The 25,841-nt window shown below is 35.9% G+C and overlaps 1 protein-coding gene across 2 annotated transcripts in view; it reads left to right on the top strand.

Moving 5' to 3' along the window:
- TAFA2 (TAFA chemokine like family member 2) overlaps positions 1 to 25,841 on the top strand; it is a 180,233-nt gene that overhangs the window by 130,000 nt on the left and 24,392 nt on the right. For both annotated transcript variants that reach the window (XR_001884848.1, XM_017868887.1), the window contains exons 2-3: positions 2,458 to 2,610; positions 3,732 to 3,856. Coding sequence is in view for 1 of the 2 variants with exons in the window: in XM_017868887.1 (XP_017724376.1) it covers positions 2,458 to 2,610; positions 3,732 to 3,856 (278 nt within the window). In the remaining variant the exon portion in view is untranslated. The remainder of the gene's footprint in view (positions 1 to 2,457; positions 2,611 to 3,731; positions 3,857 to 25,841) is intronic.

The following is a 25,841-nucleotide window of genomic DNA, read 5'->3' as shown; positions in this document are numbered from 1 at the left end:
GAGAGAAACAAGAAATGGGGAAAGGATTCCCTATTTAATAAATGGTGCTGGGAAAACTGGCTAGCCACATTTAGAAAGCTGAAACTGGATCACTTCCTTACACCTTATACAAAAACTAATTCAAGATGGATTAAATATATAAATGTTATATCTGAAACCACAAAAACCCTAGAAGAAAACCTAGGCAATACCATTCAGGACACAGGCATGTTCAAGGACTTCATGCCTAAACACCAAAAGCAATGGCAACAAAAGCCAAAATTGACAAATGGGATCTAATTAAACTAAAGAGCTTCTGCACAGCAAAAGGAACTACCATCAGAGTGAACAGGCAACCTATAGAATGGGAGAAAACTTTTGCAATCTACTCATCTGACAAAGGGCTAATATCCAGAATCTACAAAGAACTCAAACAAATTTACAAGAAAAAAACAAGAAAGCAACCCCATCAAAAAGTGGGCAAAGGATATGAACAGACACTTCTCACAAGAGGACATTTATGCAGCCAACAGACACATGAAAAACCGCTCATCATCACTGGCCATCAGAAAAATGTAAATGATACCATCTCACACCGGTTAGAATGGTGATCATTAAAAAGTCAGGAAACAACAGGTGCTGGAGAGGATGTGGAGAAATAGGAACACTTTTACACTGTTGGGACTGTAAAGTAGTTCAACCGTTGTGGAAGACATTGTGGCGATTCCTCAAGGATCTAGAACTAGAAATACCATTTGACCCAGCCATCCCATTACTGGGTATATACCCAAAGAATTTTAAATCATGCTGCTGTAAAGACACATGCACACGTATGTTTATTCGGTACTATTCACAATAGCAAAGGCTTGGAACCAACCCAAATGTCCATCAATGATAGACTGAATTAAGAAAATGTGGCACATATACACCATGGAATACTATGCAGCCATAAAAAAAGGATGAGTTCATATCCTTTGTAGGGACATAGATGAAGGGGGAAACCATCATTCTGAGCAAACTATCACAAGGACAAAAAACCAAATAGTGCATGTTCTGACTCATAGGTGGGAATTGAACAATGAGAACACTTGGACACAGGAAGGGGAACATCACACACCAGGGCCTGTTGTGGGGTGCGGGGAGGGGGAGGGATACTATTGGAAGATATACCTAATGTAAATGAGTTAATGGGTGCAGCACACCAACACCACACATGTGTCCATATGTTATAAACCTGCACATTGTGCACATGTACCCTAGAACTTAAAGTACATTAAAAAAAAATGCATATAAAAAAAAGAACAATTTGGAGAGTATAGTTTGTATTATCACCAAAAAATAAAAAATAAAAAAAATTTCTGAGCAAGCTACTTAGCCTGAGTTACTGCACATTGGTTTCACTCATCTTCAATGGGAAGATTAATATAAATGCATGATGTTCTGATCTCATTTGCAATGAGTCTCCATATGTTTATGCCATTAAACAACTTAAGATCTCCTGCTTTTCCATTGTAATTTCTGTTTTTATAAGAGTTACACTTTTAAAATTACTGAAAGCATAATCTTTTAACAAATGTTTGATTTTAAGCTGTTTTTAATTTTAGCAGGCAAAAGTTTTGTTTTATCTTTTTCACAGTCAGATTACTATTTGAAGAAGAAATGCTGAAGAAAAAATAATGAAGACAAACTAGAATCTTTATATAAAATAATGAGTGGGGTCCAAAATTTTCATTAACCCAACACACTCAGTAGCCTTGTTCAAGGTTGACAAAATGAGTATGGAAGCCTGAGAGCTTATTGGCCTGGGTTTACAGGCAATTGGCTGGCAGATATGAATTATCCAAGTTCATCGTACCATTTGGTGGCAGTTGCCCACTCAGGTGAAATTGAAAGGAATGACTCTGGGTTCTGGGACTGGCTGGATCTTCCAGAAAGATGGTGGCAATTTCAAGAACACTGCATTTGTTCATTTTTAGGGAAATTGAGCAGAAGAATACTGAGGATGTGGGTGCCCATCATCTGCCTCTACTTCCTTTCTAGTCCTCATACTGTCCCCTAGAATAACACAAGCTTTATCAGCAATCACCCGCTTTGAGAATGGGACTGGCCTCAATCCCATTGCAGGGTACCTCAGCCAGAGGTTTATTTTACTTTAACACATTCAACAAAAGGCATTAAAAGTCATATGCGAATAAATATGTTTTTTATGACGGCACATATTGCCTCTATATCAGACTTTTAACAGCTTATTCTAATCTAGTCACTAATTGTTCCTGCTTTACCAAGCATTCACTGACAGAAATGTTCCTACCACATTTAGAAAAGAAATCAGATCTGCATTATGGAGTTAGCATCATTGTATTTCTCGTTTCATGCATGGTGGACCCCTTATAGAGCTATATTTAATGTACTGCTAATTAAAAAGAAGGGTGGGGGGAAGTGTCAATGTTGTCTTATCTTTTGTTTTTGTTTGTGCAGCTCACCATGTTAAAACGGGAACTTGTGAGGTGGTGGCACTCCACAGATGCTGTAATAAGAACAAGATAGAAGAACGGTCACAAACGGTCAAGTGCTCCTGCTTCCCCGGGCAGGTGGCAGGCACCACGCGAGCTGCTCCATCATGTGTGGATGGTGCGACTTCTTCCATTCCTTATTGTGACAGCACAGCCAAGGATGGCTTAGAACTGGAACCTCACTATAACGCTCTCAATGGGGGATCAGTCCTGGGTGAACATACTACAAATTGCATAATAAGTTGAAACTGGAATATTTGGGTGGCATTTTGAAATCTAAAATCCTGTAGAAGAAGGTCTAAAATGCTATGCAGTTCTGTTACAAAAGGCATTATAATGAGGTTCCATTAAATTTATGTGCATCTGATATTGATACCATGAAATGTTGATTTCTTGGTGGATGGTGGGAGGTTGAGTATGTGTGAATTAATTGGAAAAGGAAAGATGAAAATGGATGATTTAATATTATGGGTTCTTAAACCCATGGATGTTCTTAAGAATTAAAAAAAATAGCACCATGTATATGAGTGAATATTTAGTTGTGGATAGAATTCACACAAAATATCAACTTTTATGATGATGCAATAACATATTAATTTTTTTCCTTGAGAGTTCACCGAATTATAGTAGAACATAAATCTTTATATGCTTTTATTTAATTGATGTTACCATAAATAGTAATTTGTTAAGTGCTCATATTACTATAATATATTGTTTGTGATGAGGTTATAGCACAGAGTTAAAAAAAAAAATCATGATAACTGTGATAAACACCCTCCTGATAATCATCTTATTCATGGGAATATTATATTGATTATAAAGCGTTGACTCTAAACTGGTCACAGGTCCATTTTCTTATATGTTTATACAAATTGATGCATATACACATTTGCATAGTTTATTTTCACTATGTTAGCTTTCATGAAGTCTATTTTCACATGAAAAATCCTGTCATATTGTATTTATAGTTAACTATACTGCATTCTACACTTAAAATTTTGTTAAGTGGATAGATCTCACTAAGTGTTCTCATTACAATAACATAAAAAAATTTTAAATTATTTTAGTTAGAAAATCTTGAAAGGTTTTGTGTTTTGAACAAAAGAGAGGAATACCTCAAATACCAGTATTCCCACTGGTAGGAAAAATCAGTGGCTTTTGTTTCTCTTTAAAGATGCACAAAAGAAATAACAGTCCCAAGAAGAAAACATTGAGTCAATGTTTTTTTCTCTCTTATAGCTTCAATAGTGGAACAGAAATGGTGGTGCCATATGCAGCCATGTCTAGAGGGAGAAGAATGTAAAGTTCTTCCAGATCGGAAAGGATGGAGCTGTTCCTCTGGGAATAAAGTCAAAACAACTAGGGTGAGTGGACAGCCAGCTTGGGAAAACAGAAGGTCTCTGAATTAATAGAGAACAGAGCGTGTGCAGTAACCAATTTAAGTGACAATTGTAGAATGGAAGAGTATAGCTTTGCAAAGTATGTTTTCCCTATTTTTTTCTTAGTTCATTTTTTTAATAAAACATTATTATTTCACTCAGAACAACATCTTCCATAGATTACCATCAACTGTCATATTATCTGATCAATAAACACAGTCTGTTCCTTCATAAAAAAATGCGGGTAATGTGAACCTCCTTTCCCTGCTGAGGATGCATGTAAATTCTGGGAGGGTGACCCCAATCCTTTATTTTTCTAATGTATAGTAATCTAAATAAATTCTGAAAACATTATTTTATATATTACTTTTAATACAGTTTTTAACTGAGATTCTTTTAGTTTTATGAAAGTAATTGTTTTGATCTCCCTGATTTCTGAATTGTTAAATAGTTTTCTAATGGTTAAGGTTTACAATTATTGCAATGGGCTACTAGGAAGAATTTCAGATTCTCAAGATCAATACAGAAAGAATATTCTTAAGACACTGATATATTTCAGCTTCGTAATTACTGACCTCTGGGTGATGGTAGAGAACTGAAAAATAGCTTTGTTCTTTGATTTCCTAATTCGCCACACGGGTATTCCAGACTGGCAAAATATGAATTTGTTTCTTTATAGAATTAGTAAAGGAAGGTTTTGTTTTGTTTTGTTTTGCTTTTAGGAAAAGCATACTAAAAATTCAAGTTAAATATTTGAAGAATAGAACAGAAAAATGGTATAAATTGATGTTTTATAAAAAGTAACATAAAAGTAGAGACTGGCTAATTTATAATACTATTTGATATAGGAGACTTTTAAACCTTGTCTGGACATATGGGCTTATTTTATAATCTCATCTAGATATGTAATTTAGTCTGCCAAATAATATATTTAATACATTGACTGATCAGACATACACAGAAGTGACTAAGTTTCAAATGGCATGAATAAAAACATATTTCATGAAATTATTTTTGACTCTAACCTGTTAGCTAAGTGTCACACCTTTCCAAAACCCATCGGATGCATGATCAATTAGTTAGGATAATTATATTATTCAGTGAGCTAGCACATGATATAATCCGTATTAATTTGTTAAAAACATTCTGGCAATGTAAATTTTCCTTATCAGCTATTTATACCATGAAAATATTTTCCCTAGCACTATTAATTCTCAGTCCAAAAACAGGACTTATGGAAATTCATTAACGTTTTGAGATTCTGAAACAAATTTTTAAAATTGTGAGCTCTTGACAACCAAATTCTTTGTTTTTATTACCTCAGTGAACAAGGGGAAGCTATTATTTATTGTATACTTAGAACATATGCCATACACTGAACAAAGTGCTTTACATGAATTAGCTCACTTAATCTTCCCAATAGCCCAGTGAAGAAGATAATATTATTATCTCATTTTACAGATGCGTAAGGAAAACTTCCAAAGGTTGGGTAACTTCCCAAGGACATATAGCTAATTAATTAGGAAGCCAGGTTTCAAAATACATAGTTCCATCCCGAAACCCAATCTTTTAACCTGTACTTTGTATTACTAATTTAACTCTATTCTTAAGCAATAGTGGTAAAAGTATCCTATAGTTGTTTTCTTATGAGGTCGACCTTTAAAAATATCTCTAACTTTCTGGATCATTGAAATGAAAAGGTCAAGACCATGCAGTCTAAATTCTCATAGAAAAAAAAATTTGGGGCCGGGCGCTGTGGCTCACGCCTGTAATCCCAGCACTTTGGGAGGCCGAGGCGGGTGGAACATGAGGTCAAGAGATCGAGACCATCCTGGCTAACACAGTGAAACCCTGTCTCTACTAAAAACGCAAAAAAAAAAAAAAAAAAAAAAAAAAAAAAAAAAAGAGCGGGGCGTGCATGCAGGGTGCGTGTCCCAGACTACATTGGGAGGCGTGAGGCGGAGAATGGCATGAACCCCAGAGGCAGGAGCTTGCATTGAGCCGAGATTGTGCACTGCATCCAGCCTGGGTGACTGAGCGAACTCCGTCCAAAAGAAAATAAGAAAAAAGGAAAGAAAAGAAAAAAAAAAAATTGCAAGTGCTGTTTCACTCCCTTTTGGCCTGTTGACCATATTCTCAATGACTCAAATTTAAAATAGAGTGTCTGCTTCACAAATTCTTCCAAATGCAATGAAACAAGGTGGATGAGAGACTGAGAACTCATGAGTAGGGAAAATCACATCTACATCCTATAATTTTAGTTGTAAGATATTATCCTCTATATAGAAGATAGCACTTTCTATTTTTCTTTCATCTCTTTTGCCCCAAAGAATAGCTGGTAATGGAGGACCTTATTTAAGACATTATAGAGGGTATTCATGCAATAGTAGGTGTTTAGATTTAGTTTCTTTTAAGATCCCCTCCATTTCTAAGAGTCTGTGACTCCAGTTTTGAAAAGAAAAATCATCACATGTAAGAAGAGAGAGAAAGACTTGAAAGAAGACGCTTCTTGAGTACAGCCAAAGTAAATTCTTATCCATTTTTTCCTTCACAAGAAAAATGTTACTTGTGAAAATGGAGCTACTTAGACATTTTCAACCAAAGGAACACCATGGCATTCCAAATGGAAAGGCAAAAATGTGCAATTAAGTTTGGCCCACAAAACAATTTGGGCAAATTTCCCTGATGCTGCAAATGAAGCAAAACATTTTCAAGGTCATCAGGCTATTACTGCTTGGCCATCTCCACTGAAATAGTGCAAAAAGTGGAGGAGATAAGAAAAATTCTTAAAATAGCTCTAGGCATATGTTACTTTGCCCACAGTGGAAGTCTTGGATAGAGGAAATGTTGAATAGAGGCAGATAGCAGAAGTGTTTCCACCATGCATAAATAGCACTATTTTTGAAAACAAATTTGAGTCATTATTTTAATCATTGATATTACTGTCCATATGCCTGTTTTCAATAATGTGGTTGTGATCACCATGAGCCAAAAAGCCATTGAACTCCTGATTTGGCAGGTCCCAGCTACAATTGGAAAGGCCAGAAGTTATGTAGGAATAGGTTACAAAGTAACTCAAGAGCTGTCTTAGCCAAAAGCTATTTGCTTTGCTTGTGCAAGATATGTTGGTCTTATGGGATTATCACTGCAAGCAAAATGGCTTGAGAAATAATTAAAATTTGCAATAATGTACATTCTCCCTTATAATGGCCCATAGCCAATCTGGAGTGCTTGGGTAAGCCTGTTAAATAAATAGCAGTCAGCCCGTAACAGTAATAAGGCTTGCATGGCCACAGCAAAGATGAGTGGCACCTTCCCGAATTGACTACAAATCAGGGTCTGAGTGATTTTTCCACTTAAGACTAATTTTGAGCCTACATTTTACTTACTACAAATGTGAATTACAGTCTTCTTCTGTTTTGTATTGGACTCTGGAAGCTTTTGGTTCTGACCCATGTTCTATTGGTGCTAAAAGGGGAAAAGGTAAAGAATAGGGAGTCGTTTTTAGAACTTGAGTGTTTTGTTGCATACCTGTTCTTCACATACCCAAGCATTTAATTTGGAAAAAGTGGAAGATGCAACAGTTGTCTCCCAAACCCCATCTCTCATTCTAAAAGTGGAACACTTATGACTTTCTGTGACATCTATAACCATCTCTTTTATTACTTTTAAGATCTCCTAAGTCAAACAGAAGGAAAGGAAAAGTCATACAAGCCTTTTGATTTCAAACTCACTTTCAAGTATAAATAATAAAGAACTTTTCAAGGGGTCATTAATAAAATAATCATCTTTCCAGTGTGAAAGAGTGCGTAAGTATATGCTAATTATACAACACAAAAGTAACAGGGGGGAAAGGTGCTGTAGAGCTTGTAAAATATAAGAAAAGAAAATCTTTAATATGGTTGAAATCATCAGAAAAAAACAGACTGTGATTCTTTGTATGTGTGTGTGGGTGTTTGGATATTCTTTCTTTGTGGAAAATCTAAGGGAAATAATATTCTGTTTTTAGGATTTACAGTCCTTGCCTAATGGTATGGACACCAAGCTACAAAATACAGTGGTCACTGTAGTTTTTAATGTTGAGTCTTACCTAAGGATCAGGTTAGAGAAACTTGGTCTCTTACCTAACTTCATATTATATAAAACTTTACATTGTTTTTAGAAAGATTGCCTTTATGAATCAGAATCCCAGGTCTATTGACTTTTCTTATACTTAAGAAGAAATTTTCTGGTTAATTTTTAACTAATTGAAATCTTTCACTTTATGCACTTATTTAAAGTGGCTTAAGCAGATAAGATCTCTGTAATTTTTTAATGTTTCTTCAAATATAAATTGATTTTAAATGTATGCATTATGATACTATTTTATTGTATAATGCAATGAAAATCAAAATATATTGAGAATTTTCTATGCTGCACATTCTATACTAATAGTACTCATATTACAGTAAAACAACAAAAGCAAATATAGAAGCATTTGCTTAGCTCTTACTGTGTTCTAGACACTCTGCTGAGTACGTTGCAGGTATTATCTTACTCAATTTAGCCAACCATAGTAGATATTAAAGAGAATGTAGAGATGCATGGCTTGATTCCAGCCCACAAGGAGTATGCCATTGAATGGAGGAATGAGTAGTGTACAGTTGCATTATTCTTTTCTTTTTTCTCCTTTTTTTGAGACAGAGTCTTACTCTGTTGCTCAGGCTGGAGTGCAGTGGCACAGTCTTAGCTCACTGCAACCTCCGCCTCTTGGGTTCAAGCGATTCTCATGCCTTAGCCTCCCAAGTAGCTAGAATTACTGGCATCCCCACCGCACGTAGTTTTTTGTTTGTTTTGTTTGTTTTTTTTTTTTTTTTTTTTTTTTTTTTTTTTTTAGTAGCGACGGGGTTTTGCTATGCTGGTCAGGCTGGTCTCTAACTCCTGGCCTCAAGTGATCTGCCCACCTCGGACTCCCAAAGTGCTGAGATTACAGGTGTGAGCCACCACACCCAGCCACATTATTCTTTCCTTTACCTGTATGCAGTCTATTGCCAACAAACATTGGAATCAATGGTAAATATAAGTTAAGAGTAATATTGTAACAATAATAGAATAACATAAGAATGAGGATGTTGTACTAGATTCAATTTCAAGTTTCTCTAACCAAGGTTTATTCTTGGGTTCCATGTGACAAGAAAATTTCTAACTTCCTTTCCAGGTACATTTAAATGACAATAATAACTGAAAATCTCAGAAGATAGATAAGTATTAGGCTTTTAATCCTTTCACTGTAAGGGAGGAAAAGAAGTAGCATCTTGTGATGCTTTCCTGATTAAAGCATCTGGTTGTACTCTTCCATATGCTACTGGATTTCATACCAAAGCTCAGTGACTCTGCTCTGCTGGTGGATCTAAACAGTGTCCAGGGGCGCTAGTTCAGACCCATGGAAAATGATGTACACAGCAAGAGGAAAAAAGTTCATTTCCTTACCTTAAGGTGGTGCAATTTATGTAAATTCTTCAATCGTAATGCTCTCTCTTGCCTTGCAAATTTAAGTACAGGTTTAGAATAGTGTGGTTCTTTCTTGATCAGCTCTTTCATAACAGACACACCCCCATTCAATTGTCTTCATCTCACTTGCAATCAGGCCCTAAATTACTTTCTGGTCCACAACACAGACTGTAATGACCTTTAGGGTTTTTCTAATTATTTTAATGGACCTCACAGTAAGAAATACATCTTACATAGTGATCTACCACACACACAACATGCATACACACACTCATACATGCTACATTAAAATTAAAGTTGCATTATAATATTTTGATTTTATTTTCTTCCCTCCCTCCCTCCCTGCCTTCCTCTTTTCCTTCCTTCCCATGATCTCAACTTCATAAATTGCTTTTATCACCTGCTTATGTGTTGCCACCTGTAGATTGAAAAACACTGCTTTAGGAAGTGGTATTTGACTGTTTCCTGTGGTCTAATTCACAGAACTGATAGACGCTGCTAACTTGAAGAGAAACAAACTACTGAATGAAGAGCTTTCAAAACAACTTACCTTTCACATTTTAATTTTAAATATTTTATGCAACATTTTGGGCTAAAATTTCAAAAGACTTTGTGAGATACAGATTTTGTGGGAAAGAATATGTATGCTATATTCAAAAAGTCTTTATTGCCTCTTATTGTCAGATTCTATTCTAAATTCTTGTCAGAGCACTGAAAACAAAACAAAACAAACTGGATGAGAATCCCTGCCTTCATCAGGCCTGTATTCTAATAGGGTATATTCATTTTTATATTGCTGCCATAGAAAATTACCACAAATTTAGTGACTTAATACAATATCCAGTAATTACCTTTAGGTCAGATGTCTGGGCACGGTGTAGCTCAGGTGGATCTCTGCACTGGGTTTCACAAGACTGAAATTAAGGAATGTGTTTCACCTTTTCACAGCAAGGCTTTGTTTCTTTCCCAAGGCTTTGGGGAGAATCCACTTCCAAGCTCATTCAGGTTATTGTTAGAATTCGTTTCTTTGCAAATGTAGGACTGAGGTGACTGTTTCCTTGTGTATTAGTTCATTCTCACACTGCTATGAAGAAATACCAGAGACTGAGTAATTTATAAAGGAGGAGGTTTAATTGACTCACAGTTCCACATTGCTGGGGAGGCCTCAGGAAACTTACAATCATGGCACAAGGCAAAGGAAAAGCAGGTACCTTCTTCACAGGGCGGCAAGACGGAGTGAGTGCAAGCAAGGAAAATGCCAGATGCTTGTTAAACCATCAGATCTCATGAGACTCACTCACTATCATGAGAACAGCATGGGGGAAACTACCCTCATGATCCAATTACCTTGATCTGGCCCCACCCTTGACAAGTGGGGATTATGGGGATTACAATTCAAGGTGAGATTTTGGTTGGGGACACAACTAAACCACATTTCCAAGGTAGCCATCATCAGGAGGCTCTCTGGCCTTCTTCAGGATGCCTGTCATTCTAATCATATTTCCTCCTTCACCTCAAACCAGCAATAGCATGTTGAGTCTGTCTCATGCTCTGAAGCTCTTTGACTTCCCCTTCCCCCATCTGTTGCCTTTCTTCCTCTTCCACTGCATTTCTCTGGTGGGCTCTTTTGGCTTTCTCTGCCTTTTGGGGTCTCAGATGATTACATTGGGTCCACCTAGATAGTCCAGGGTAATCTCCCTCCTTTAACATCAGCTGATTAGCAACCATAATTACATCTGCAGAATCTCTTTATAGCAGTGTTTAGATTAGTGTTTGTTTGAATAATCAAGGGATGAAAAATCTCGGGAGTATATATTTGGAATTCTGCATACCACATGGGAGGATACAAAAAAACCCCAAAATAAGTAAATATATAGTATGTTGGATGTTGATAGATGTCATGGGAAGGAAATTAAGCAGGGGAGGGAAGTGGGGAGTGTTGCTGAGCAAGGGAGTTTGCATAGTTGATTGAAGTCTTCGGTGGTGAGGGGATGAGCTAATGACTAAATGGAGGACAAGCTATCCAGGCAGAGGGAAGAAGTAAAAGTACCTGAGATGAGAGCTTTGCTGGGCAAATCATATTAAAGGGGTAGAAATGATGCTTGTGGCTGGAGTGGAGTGAACTAGGGCAACTGGTAGAATTACAGTTAGAAAGGCAACATGAGTAATATCACAACTGACTTAAACTTTTGTCCTAAACAAATAGAATGAGGGATTTGCCATTATGTGAGATGGAGAGAACTGTGGGAAGAGCATGTTTTATGTTTTACATTAATATCCACTAAATTTAGGTCATTTAACTTAACGAAAAACTAAATATGGTATAACACCTTAAATTTGATATTTCTTAAGAAGAGTAGGTAGACTTTTTTTCTATAGTAATGAGAAATTCAGAAACAGAATAAGTGATATTTATATTAAATAATCTTTAAACTCTCAAATGATATGGAGATGTGAAAACACTTAAGGAAGCATGTAATCACTATAATAATGTTAAGTTTTAAAGAGATTTGGACAGAAATGGATTAATATATTAAGGTAATCTTTTTCTTTAATTAGATATTCAGTTCAAGGTAGATAGGACACTAAACTAGGTGTCCATGAAGTAGCATTAGTAAAAGTAACATTTTTAGGCTAGGTGCAGTGACTCATGCCTGTCTTTACAGCACTTTGGGAAGATTGCTTGAGGCCAGGAATTAAAGACCAACATGGGCGACATAGTGAGACCCAGTCTGTATAAAAAATTAATTAGGCAGATGTGGTGGCATTCTCCTGTACCCCCAGCTACTTGGAGGGCTGAGGCAGGAGAACTGCTTAAGCCCAGGAGGTTGAAGCTGCAGTAAGCCATGACTGTGCCACTGAACTCTAGCCTAGACAATAGAATGAGACTGTCTCAAAAAAAAAAAAAGTAATATTTTAAACCTGATATTTTAAATTTAAGAGCTGATTACTTAATTAAATATAATTTAATAGGGCCAAGAGTGTCTACCTTGGTATTTGTTTAAAGAGTTATTGAAAAATAATGTAAAAAATATATCATCAGGCTCTATTTCCAAAACTTGGCCTGTATTTTTGTAATTAAAATGAGAAATGGGGGATATATGAGGGCTTTTAAGTTCTTCTAAGATGTAGATGCTTCTGCAATATTTGAGCCAGGTGTTTATCTGTAGATGTTACTCTGAATATTGTGCTTATAATCTTACAGTTAATTGTGAATGTTCACACATTGTTATAGGACCAGTTTGAACACCATAGAATTTCATTTGCGACTGCAAGGTACATCGTTAGGTGACTGCTTCTGTTTTGTGAACTAAGTGGCGAGAGCAATATTTCTGTCTCTTACCTGAGGGCTGATAAATGAAATTCTGTCAGGACTTTATATCTAATGTTTAAGACCTTGATATTTGTTTAAAGGTAAGCATTCCTGGGAGAGACAACACTTTTACCTGGTTTTGGTTGCTACAATGCCTTAATAAAAGAAAAATGGCACCTCATAGGACTTGGGGAATAGAAAGGTATCTTCAGGAGCCATACTTAGTGGTGCTTTTTCATCTATTGTTAGTGGCAAACCTCCTATTAAAAAATATGGATAATCTTTCCTATGTACATTCTCCCATGGTTCTTTCCCTCCTCTGTCCATCACATGTTTTCTGTGGAATTTAAGTCTCTTTATCAATGACTTCAGATCCAATTTTGTTTTCTTGCTCTGGAGAGTGGAGTGAAGATGCAGCTGAGAAATAACACGTAATTTTCCCACAAGTGCAGGATTTCTAGCTCCCTGCCAGGCTGTTCAGGACTTGTCAATTCACCTGTGAGTAGTGGAGAGTTGTTTGTGAAGTGCACCTAATATAAAGGCTGGCATTGAGCTTTACTTTAGAGTGATCAAACCTCATCTGGATGTGCTCAAGAAAGTCCTGGATACCAGCTTTTAATGGGGTAGAAGAAAAGAGGCAAATGTAAAGGATTTTGTGGAGATTTACCTCAGGGAATTAAAGCACTAGGAGCAATATGCTTTAAACCGTTTGATGATATAGCATGTGAAAGAAAAAAATGTAGATTTGTTCTGTGTGACTACAAGGAATACAACTAAGGTTATAGTAATAACTTTCTAAGTGTCAACTCTAGATGACATTGAATGGGCTCCCTTAAGAAACAGTAAGTTCCTTATTTTAGGATGGCATATATTTGTGACTTTTAAGGGATGAAGAGAAATTCGCAGAGTTGTCTATCTAGATCAATCTACCAAAACAAAAAACAGCCTAGATGAAGGCATGACGGAGTAGAAGATCATGTCTTACTCATGGAATTGAAACCATTTCATGGGGTAACAATGTGTGTGAGGGGAAGTATGTAATGAGGAATCCCTGTGAGGGGAATCATGGCAGACTGAGTTTGTATCATGATGGGCTTTTAAATACCATGTTAAAAGATTTGGATTTTATTCTCTGTGCATTGGTAAATCATTGAAGTACCTTAAGTAGGAGAGGAGAAGGGTCTGATTTATACTTCAAAATGTCTATCTGGCTGCGATGGGTCAATAGAGTTGAGGGAGGTATGAGGTAATGGGCCTGAAGTAAGATAGGGAGGTGATGGTAGTGTGGGTGCAGAGGGCAGGGAAGTGATAAGTCTTGGTAATTAATTGAATATGAAAAATGAATGAAAGGAAAAATTACAGACTCATATGTTTCTTACGTATTTCTGGCTTGACTTATTTTTGTAATAATAATTGCTAAGGAGACTATGAGGTGGAGATATCTGGAGGATAATTTTGATATATAGGCCTTGAGGTCAAGATAGAAATCTGGAAATTATTATTCCCTAGGTGGTATTGAAATAATTAATCAAGAAAGCTCTCTCAAAAGAAATGCATCGAAAAAGAAGAGCATCAAAGACATTTTAACAACTAATGTGGAAGAAAGTGCCTGTAAGGAACAAGAAGTGTGGAAAGAGATATAGATAGAAAACCAAGAAAGACCAGAGTCTGGGAGAATGCAGAAGTAGAGTTCCGGGGATCCAGGGCTTTCAACTGATACAAGGATGTGGAACCTATAGACAGGTTATGTGGCTTTAAGTCTCTTTCTGAATATGGGATTTGCAAGAAATACTGAGTTCTTGTCCATTAGATGAACATTACTTGTTTTATTATAATCCTAAAACTTGCCTGCTAGTTGGATGATGTCATTGGTAACACATTGTAAACACTGCAGAATATACATCCATTTAAAACAGAATGCACTGTTCAAAGTACTTTAAAAATAAGAACATATATGGGCCGGACACAGTGGCTCATGCCTGTAATCTCAGCACTTTGGGAGGCAGAAGCAGATGGATCTCTTGAGGCCAGATGTTCGAGACTAGCCAGGCCAACACGGTGAAACCCAATCTCTACTAAAAATACAAAAATTAGCCAGGTGTGGTGGCACACACATGCAGTCCCAGCCTCGGGAGGCTGAGACATAAGAATTGCTTGAACCCGGAAGGTGGAGGCTGCAGTGAGCTGAGATTGCACCACAGCACTCCAACCTGGGTGACAGAGTGAGACCCTGTCTAAAAGAGTAAATATGAATCTCCTTGGCAGAATTAACAAACTCTGTTTAAAAGAAGCTTGCCCATTCATTCATTCACTCTGTGAAGATAAATTGAATGTATACTATGTGGGTATGTGCCAGACATTGTGCTAGACTTTGGGGATTCAGTTTTTTTTAAAATTATGACTCTTTGCTGTCCAAGAGTTCACAAATTCATAGTCAATTGGATAGAAAGTCAGTAAATCATTGTCATGTACAGAAGTGGTAGGACAGAAGTTTGTGTAAGTGCCACGAAAGCACATTGGCAGTTTAATATTGCATGGCCCATAACTCTTCTAACACTCAAGAATACCAGATTGTGATCCTATTCAAGGGCAATTTACCTATAATTTGTCTCCTTAGTATATAGCAACTAAACACAATCTGGCAGAATCTAAATATTGTGTTCCATGATGTCAAGATTGAACTGAGTTTTTTTTCCTGCCTTTATATCTATCTGTATGGTACTATCATAATAGAACAAAAATCCAACGAAATGCTTTCTCAACTAGACTGCCTTCATATACATATATGTGTGTGTGTGTGTGTGTGTGTATATATTTACATGCGAGAGAGATGGAGGCACATACACACACAAACACACACACACACACACACACACTGAGCAGAGAGAGGAGAGATGGGGAAGGGAGATAATTTGCATATAAAAAATTGGGGCTACAGTAATAACTCTAATTAAATTGAAAATAATTTAAGATTCCCACGAGCAAATAAGAATATTGGAACCTTATACCACTGTGCATATTTTTAATGTTTTAAGCTTATACAACACTTTAAAATTTTTGAAGTAATGTATATTAGTTATAGCAAAATCAGCTATTCAGTTGAAATGTGATCTAAGATATAAAGCTCAAATTGCCAAATTAAAACCAAAAAAATACATATAGCTTATACTAAGCCATAGAATTCCATTTATTATAATGTTTAATATTGAACTTATTTAACATGAGTTATTTAGCTGTTAAATATATGCTTTGCTCTCATGTTTCAGTATTATGTTTTTTTTTTTTTCCTGTTAAGTAGCAATGTTGGCTTCCCGTGATTTATGGTAGGATTAGCCTAAAGTCAATAAAGGATTCTTTTGTTGAGATTCTGCTTACCATTGGCTATTTCACCTTATCTTTTATTGCTTATTTTCTTCTGGTGACAAACATTTTTTTTTGGCATCTAAAATATTTGCTTATTTGTATAAATTTAAGGGCTACAATTGAGTTTTATTACATGGGTATTTTGAATAATGAAGTATGGGCTTTTAATGTAACCATTTTCTGAATAATGTACATTGTACCTATTAAGCCACTTTTCATCTTTCACTCCCCTCCCACCTTCCCATCCTTCTGAGTCTCCAGTATGTATTTTTAAATTTGTTTTAGTCTTGTTTTTTTAGACTTTAAGTTCTGGGATACATGTGCAGAATGTGCAGGTTTGTACACAAGTATACATGTGCCATGGTGGTTTGCTGTACACATTAACCCATCATCTACATTAGGTATTTCTCCTTATGCTCTCCCACCCCTTGCCCCCCAACCCTGACGGGCCCTGGTGTGTGATATTCTCCCCAAACCCCCGTGTCCATGTGTTCTCATTGTTCAACTCCCACTTATGAGTGAGAACATGCGGTGTTTTTGTTTTCTGTTCCTGTGTTTGCTGAGAATGATGGGACAAACATATTTTACACTTCCATTGCGTTTTCTATTCTCTTCTTGGTCCTGTTAAAAGAAAACTGGTGAGGCAGGGGAAGGATGAGAGAGAGAGAGAGAGAGAGAGAGAGAGAGAGAGAGAGAGAGAGAGAAAGAGAAACTGGGTAATATCAGGTAGTATAAATTTATTTTCAAAGAATGCTTGCAAATTGAATGCAATCTCTGCTTTGTAACTTTAATACTCTATATTTGAAAAGGCTGAGTAATTGTGAGGAGAGTTGATTTGGTCAGGCTGTTTCTAGGATTCATGTACTGAGATGCATTTATTCTATCTCGAAAGAAATCAAATTGAATATTCTCAGACACATTGGCTGACAGTCAGGATAATCTAAACAAGTATCATAATTAGAAATCTCAACCTCCAACTTCAATTACAACATATGATTGATTTGTGAGATTACTGAAGGCAAATGTCTGGCCAGACAGTCCAACTATTGTTTGAGATTAAATTTCACAAATGAAATCAATTTGTTGAGAGCACTCCTGCATATATAATATAGTTGTGAACCATCTGCCTCCAGATTATAGCTTTGAGGATTTCTTAGATGGGTTTTAAGTGAATTCCCTTATGAGTAAAGTTTATGATAAAAGCTGTTAATGGTAAATTTAAAATAATTCACGTTGTACCTAGGTAATGGTCTAAGGAGATCCTATTCAGTAAAACTGTTTCACATCACTATGTGATACTGAAGGCAAAGATGAATATTCATAACATGAAGCAAAATTGTTTATATAAGTTGACTAAAAATGTCTATAGATCATAATAGAATTATTTTCAGTAGTACTGGTGATGTCTCACTAAGGTTTAGCCTTTCTGAGGTTACTGAAATTAGTGACAGCTGGAGACATTGTCAAGGTGTATCAGGTAGTTTTTGATTCTCCATTTCACCCACCATGACCATTTGAGGTAACTGTGCTATGTTAAGTCTACCCAACTTGTCAAGGCCTTATAAACCGAATATCATCCTCCCATTTCTTATGCACTGTTGTTTTCTCAGTCTAGTCCTTACAGATGTGCAACAAATCTGTCTCATAACTGGTGCTTAGGTAATATGCTTGGCTCTTCCAGAGCACTGCTGGTAAAATTTGCTAAGAGGCAGCTGCGATATTAGTGCTGCTGTGCCAGCTACCTCTTCATAGGTTTTCCAGGAGAAATGGTCACAGCAAGAGAGTGTCTTTTTCAAACTCCACTAGAAAGAAGTTCAAGAATTATTGTAGTTGTTGCTCAGTCATCATATGATTTTGTTTATTCACCTGGAATGAAGTATTCAGGAAGTCAGAAAGCCAAGTATGATGGTTAATGTTATGTTTCAACTTGGCTGGGCCACAGTGTCCAGATATTTGATCAAACATTATTCTGTATGTTTCTGTGAGGCCATTTCTGGATGAGATATATGTTTAAGTTGGCATACTTTGAGTGAAGCAGAATACTCTCAATAATGTGTATGGGCCTCAATTATTCAAGGCCCAGGAAGAACAAAGGGATGGCCTTCCTTGAACAAGAGGGAATTCTCCAGCAGACCTCTTTTGGATGATAACTATAACTCCTTCCTGAATCTTCAGGCTGCTGGCCTCCTCCCAGCACATTTTGGACTCACTAAGCCTCCACTATTGCATGAGCAAATTTCTTACCATGAATCAGTCTCCTCTCTCTCATTTTTCTCTCTCTCTCTCTTTCTCACACACACACAATACATTATATATGTGTATTATATATATTATATAATATATGTGTGTGCATATATGTAGTGCACACATATAGTCTCTCTCTATGTGTGTGTGTGTGTGTGTGTGCACATATGACTATATATATTTATCCAGTCACAGGCTTTATGCTGAATGAAAATGCCCAGATTACATATTTTCTTGACTTCTGTATAATGAAAGTTTTTTAAAAGACATCTTTTAGTGTAGTATCTTAGTCTGTTTGTGCTGCTGTAACAAAACACCACAAAGTGGATAATTTATAAGGAACAGAAATGTATTTCTCTCAGTTCTAGAGTATGGGAAGTCAAAGGTCATGGTGATGGCAGGTTATTGTCTGCTGAGGGCTGCTGTCTACTTCCACCATGGTCCCTTTGGAGACAAGGAACACTGTGTCATCACATGGCAGAAGGTGGAAGGGCAAGGGAGCAAAATGTGGTGTGAAGCCTCTTTATAAGGTACTTAATCCTGTTTATGTGGGAGGAGCCCTCATAACCTGATTGTTCCTTAAAGGCCCCACCTCTTAATGCTATCACATTGGCAGCACCTGAATTTTAGAGGGGACACATCTAAACCATAGCAAGCAGTTTTAGGTCAAAAGCAAAACAGATAGTACGTAATAATTTCTCATATGACCCCTACCTCCACACATGCACAATCTCTCTGTTATCAACACTCCCACTAGAGTAGTTCATTTGTTACAAAATTGACCATTATTATCATCCAAAGTCAATAGTTTACATTAGGGTTCACTCTTGGTTTTGTACATTCCATGGATTTAGACAAATGTATATGTCTATATGTCTAACAAATGTATATATGTAAATATAACGTACATTCTATGGGTTTAGACAAATGTGTATGTCTACAAATGTATATATGTTAATATATATAACATGTACATTCTACGGGTTTAGACAAATATATATGTCTACAAATGTATATATGTTAATATATATAACATGTATCCACTATGATAGTATCATACAGACTATTTTCACTGCCCTAAAAATCGTCTGTGCTCTGCTTCTTTGTCTCTCCCTTCTAACCCCTGGCAACCACTGATCTTTTTACTTCTCTATAGTTTTGCCTTTTTCGATATTATATAATTGCAATCATGCTGTGTGTAGCCTTTTCAGATTGAGCTTTTTCCCCTTGTATTTACATCTCCTCTGTGTCTTATCATGGCTTGATAGCTCACATATTTTTAGCTTGAATAATATTCTATCACCTGGATCTACCACAGTTTATCCATTCATTTACTGAAATTACATGTTGGTGGCTTCCACATTTTGACAATTATGAATAAAAATCCATATACAGATTATTGTGAAGACATACATTTTCAATTCCTTTGCATAAATGCCAAGGAGCATGACTGCTGAATGTATGGCAAGAATATGTTTAAGTTTTTAGAAACTGCCAAACTGCCTTCCAGAGGGACTGTACCATTTCGCATTCCCACCAGCAATAAATGAGAGTTTCTATTGCTCCACGTCCTTGCCAGCATTAGTATTAGTATTCTGGGCTCTGGCCATTCTAATAGATGTGTACAGTGGAAGTTTTGATATATTTTTGGATCTACCTCTTCAGGCTACACATCTCTTATTGTATCTATGAGATACTAAATTAGTTTGGGAAGGGCAGTCTTTGAGAAGATATGTAAGACAAGCAGGTCATTTAAAAAATTGCCATCCTAAATTATCGAAGCCTAAAGGAATGCATATTTATGAGGAAAAAAATGTTACTACACCAAAGGAAAAATCTCATTTTTTCTCATACCACATAACAGAGCTAAGAATTGTAGTTATAAAGGCATTCTGAAGCTCCATGCCTAGCTATTTGCCTAATGTGTAAGCAAAGAAGTCTTATTCCTTGAGAGGGGAGTAATATTCTATGTCGATTTACAAGGACTCTTGCATGAAAAAAACAGTCCTTCTAAATTACTCCAGAATGGCTCCAAGAATTCTATTGGCTTTGCTTTACTCATTCACAATGGATACAGTGCCAGGAGCTACCATCATCTATCAATATATCTATCTGTGTATCTGTGTGTGTGTGTGTGTGTGTGTGTGTATCTATCCCTCCATCCATCCATCTACCTCAGTGAGAAATGCCTAGTATGATCTGCTGAGAATGCCTTCAAAGATGGCATAATGATTAAGAACCCAGTCTCTGGAATCGTATTACTTGAGTTCATATCCCAACTGCAATGTATTAGCTGGTGGTCTTGGGAAAGTAACTTTACATCAGTACTCCTCAGTTTCCACATCTGGGAGATAATGACAATAATATGTCTGCCACATAGATTTCTCACATGGATTAAATTAGTTAATATATGTAACACACTTAAAACAGTTTCTGGCCAAGTATAAGTGCTATATGTGCTTGTTAAGTAAAACACATAAATCAAGCAAGTTGTTAATGGGCTAATAAAATGGGCCACTTTTCTCATAACTGAAATATTAACATTATTATTCCACAGTGGTCAGTCTTGTTAAAGAAACACTAATGTGGAAATAACTCAAAACTTCCTTTACTATCTCTATTCATACTTAAACTAGGGCTTTGAAGAGAAAGCGCAAATTCACTGGAGGTTGGTCTGTCTCTTTTAGAATAGCCACAACATATCATCCTAGAAAGAAACCATAGAACTGTATTAAATGGATTTCAGTGCTTGAAAACAGTGTCCACCTGGCCTCAGACATGGGGCTATTCCAGTTATTTACCATAGGTGGGACAGGTGGGGACTGTTGGACTACACAATTGTAAAGGTGCTCTTCCCAGGATATGCTGCAAGAGCAGAAATGTTTTTCCTTATTTATAGCCATCAGACATTGGGTTTTCAGCAACATCTCTTGTGGACTTATCAGGGCTACCAAGTGAAGGAGGCACTTCTTTTTCTGGCAATCACAATTATTGACATTTATTCAACTAGTATTTCTATGTCCACTGGTATAATTCAAAGATAGCCTCATACGCATGCACAAATCTTTTATGGTTAAAAATGCTTTGCTAACTGGAGAGGGAGGAGTGTTAGTCTGGATCTGTGAGCTAGGTTTTTGTGGGTGTTTTTTTTTTTATTCATTTTCATTTTAAGTTTTTGTAGTTGTTTGCCTGGAGCAATTTTAGATGAGATTAGCCTGGAGTGGTTGTTGCAGCAGGAAAGGCTTGTTTATTGAATGCTGAGTCACCCTTGTCATTTTGCTATTACTGATGTAACATTAATGTTCTTAACTAAATCACAAAACACCAAGTAGAAACTGATACAGAAAGTGTTTATAGATATTCAGCAATTAGCAGAGACCAATAATTCCTATTAATGGAATAACCAATAAAACCTAAGTGATTTTTGAAACTCAGTACATTTTAACCAAAATATGTTGAAATATGTAAGTTTTTGCTCTTAGGAGATGTTATGTACATAGTATACATTCTTTATAATTTATCCTGACTCCAGTATAATCTCAAAAATACAGCAAGCTTTGTTCCGTTCTTTGTATAGAAAATGTATAGCTTTGTGAAGGATAATCATAGTATCAAAGAGCTAGAAATACATTCATGCTTACTGCCTTATTTATTAAATAATCAGATTTCATATTTTGTAGCAGGAATAGAATAATGATAATTTTAAGCAAATAAATTCATTTTAAAAATACTGATTTCAAAATACGTTTTGAAAATGTTTAAAAGTTGCTGTTTATTATATTCTTGCTGGAGGCATAATTGCACTTAACCTTCATAGCAGTGTAATAAGATATGGATTGTCTTCATTTATAGGTAAGGAAACTAAGTTTTTTTAGTGAAATAACAGGGCCACAAAATTAATAGATATCTAAGTGAGCATAATCCCAAGACTAGATGATGTACTTAACCCCATGTTTTTAACCACTATGTTATATGTATTACCCATCTGATTCTCTGAAAATCTATATTCATCATTGTTTTCATCATCATTACTACTATTAGATAAACATTCAGTATGTGTAGGACACATTCCATTTAAGCCAACTTTGAATTATTCATGGTAAAGAAATGAAAAAAAGTTAGGAGAAATTGAAAAATATATGCAATTTTCATGTTTCAATTTTAGGCAAAATTAGAAAATTTTCATTATAATAGAATGTTTCTTTAAAATATAATAGAAAAAAACTTTAAGAATCTAGTTGGTAAACTGAAGAGAATACTAGGTAATATAAAATCCCAATATTAGACTGTTTTAAAATAGACCTAGATTTTTGTAAGAAGCCTATTTGACCTCCTTGTTATAACAGCTCTTTTATCTCAAAGGTAATAGTGTGTGCCATCACTTTAATGTGATTCTCAAGAGTTCAGGACCCTGGACTACAATACTAACTGATGATATTATAGTCAGTCTTTCACATTACTGTCTCTATGTCTCATCTTTAGGATGGGAAAGTTGAAGAAATTAGTACAGTGCTATATCTAGAAACCCCTCTTCAATGCCAGACTTTAACATTTATTAGCAACTTGATGTGATTTAGTGGATTTCAGAAATGTTTTATGCTTCAAGGAATGCTCTTTTTTGCCTATCACAATGGCTGAAATTCTTGCATTAGAGAGTCGTTCATTCACAGCCTGAAGACTTTACATCTAGGAGTTATTTATTAAAATGTTATATATTATAATGTAATAACATATTATATATTATTACATTATAATATATAACATTATATATATATTTATTATTTCCACATTATAATAGTTACTCTATGTGGGTGACGATACAATTTATTGTCCATAGTAGGACATATTTCCAGGATAAACCCAACAGGAAGTCAGGACAACAGGGGTAAATCAGAGCTATCCGAAGCAAAATGGAAAACGTAATCATTCCAGTTGTAAGTAACTATTAGCTAATGTCTATTTTAAGTATTGGATGAAAGCAAGTTTAGAAAGAAGACTCAGTCTGAGCATGATTGTAATGCAGAAGTACTATGCAGGTGGAAGAATACCAGTAATAAATTTTAATTATTAATTTTATGGATGACTCATCAGTACCAAATTCATCAGTAAAATTGAACCCACATAACTTGACTTTCAGTTTTACTAACAGATCAGGTGATATCGTTTAGTTTCTCCTCCCCTCATCCCATAAAAGAAAACTGAAGAACTTAACAAAATATAAGATGATATGTTGGGAGGCATTGGAAAGCCAACAAGAAAGCAAAGAGTTACTTGTCGAGAATTTAGGAAAGGATGAAGACTAACAGAGATTAGTCTGCTCTTGTAAATCACTTAACCCATAGAGGCAATTAGCAACATTAGAGAAGTGACTCAGTGGATAAAAGTGCATTGACGACCCTGCAGAACCCAGAAGACTGCCATAGTAGGCCAGGGATTGCTGAGAAGGGGAGCCCTGGTGAATCTTATTTCTTATTGTGAACCCAAAGTGCTACACCCCAGGAGGAAGAGGGAATTAAAAGTAGAACAGCCCTCAGAAGGCTCAGTCTGAATCACTTTAATACCTGAAATTAGATTGAGGTGAGCAGATATTTTTAAGCTATACTTGGCAAAAGCAAATGTAACTCTTCTCTGGAAAGATTATAGCCCCAGTCTCACCATCAGTCCACAAATAATTTTGCAAATACATTCAGCATACAATGAAAAATAACCAGGCAAACATGAAGACAAGGCAATGTAAACAAAAACAAAATAATATACAATAGTGAATTATTAAACTGTAGAACTGCTGCACTAAGACAAACATTAAAAAATTTGTAAAAGAATGTATAACTTCCAAGTCAACTAAAAAAATGGACTAATAAAAAATACAAAAGAAGGCAAAAGAGGAGAGAAAATAAATCTAGAACAGGTGGAATAAATAGAAATTACTCAATAATGGTAGCTGTAACTCAGATATATGAGTGATTATATCAAATGCTAATGGGGTAAATAATTAAAAAGAAAATAAATGTTTAGAATGATGAATATGCTAATCACCCTGAGTTGATCTTTATGTAATGTGTATATGCATTGAAACCTCACACTGTATCACATAAATATGTACAATTATTAAGTGTCCATTATGAATAAAATAAACTTCTTAAGAAAGGCAAATACAAAGATTGTCAATCTGGATCAAAAGATCAAAACACAAGTATATGCTGTTTAACAGAGGTACATCCGAACTACAAGAATTAAGAAAAAGGGAATATAAGACAATAATGGGAAAGACATACTATGCAAATATCAATACCAAAGAATTTGCAGCAAATACTATTGCTAAAGAAGGATATTTTCTAATTATAAAAGGCCTAATTCCTCGGGAGGAAACCACATCAATGACTTTCTGCTTGTATTAGTGCCTGCCTACCACTTCTATTTTCGCAAGAATTAGTTAACTCTAATTAAGTTCTCACTAACACTTATTAAGTTCTCACTACAGCCAAGCACAGCTCCAAGAATTTTATACATACTAGCTCATTTAATTCTTACAACCACCCCATAAGAAAGACTTGATTATTATCATCCTTTTACAGTTGAGGAGATTGAGGCATAATGAGGTTGTCAACTCCTAAAAATAGTGAGTATATTGGTAGTTGGCAGAGAGAAAGAGGGGGTGATGAAGGGGAAAATAATATAAAGGTAGTCATTACCACTGACACTTGCAAATGGTAAAGATGGTAAATTCTTTATGTATATTTTTACCTCAATAAAAAAATACATAAAAAGAGGTTGCCCAAGTTATACTGTGAATAAGCAGTGGAGCTGAGATCAAATCCAGGCTATATAGCCTACAAGTCATGAAAATAAATATTTGAGTAGGAAGAGCCTAACTGATCCAAATAATTTTTGGCTTTGTCTCTGCTGCACATTTCAAACCAGTTTGCCATAAATGGGATAGGGCCTAATATATTCCTTTCTCCATGCTTCAAATATTAGTTTAGATTTTTATCTGTGTCTTTCAGAACTCCCAAAAGCCAAGATATGGCATGTTTTCTCATGGTTTTCTATACTAAGGATTATCTCAATATAGCTAAAATTTAAATGAATATAAACCATGCATTCAGGAATTTTCTCCCATCAGTCAGCTGAAAACATTTAGCAGGAAAATCTTCTGTTGCTTAACGCATACACACACACACACACTCACACACACACGATCACTTGCTCACTCCACCTTGTCCCTCCCCAAAACATTGCAAACCATCACCATGTGAACCTCCTTGTCTCTCCCCAAAGCATTGCAAACCATCACCATCTGAACGGAAGGAACAGAACACTGGCCTCCAGGACTTATAAATGGGAGTCTACATGGTCTCTCATGCCCATCCAACCTCTATCCAGTTTCAATTTCCAAGCATGAGGTTTTCTAAGGGAGGAAGTTACAAAGTCATGTGTGTTACTGGAAACTTCATTGCATTTCATTTTAGTGTGACTCTATGAGAGCAAGGACCATGTCTGCTTTTGCCTAGAGTTTAGCCTTAATAAGTAACGTGATAGCACAGTAAGATTCATTGAATA

The sequence above is a fragment of the Rhinopithecus bieti genome, unplaced genomic scaffold (genome assembly GCF_001698545.2).
Source record: "Rhinopithecus bieti isolate Rb0 unplaced genomic scaffold, ASM169854v2 scaffold_764, whole genome shotgun sequence".
NCBI lineage: Eukaryota > Metazoa > Chordata > Mammalia > Primates > Cercopithecidae > Rhinopithecus > Rhinopithecus bieti.
This window is presented reverse-complemented; position numbering and strand designations above follow the sequence as displayed.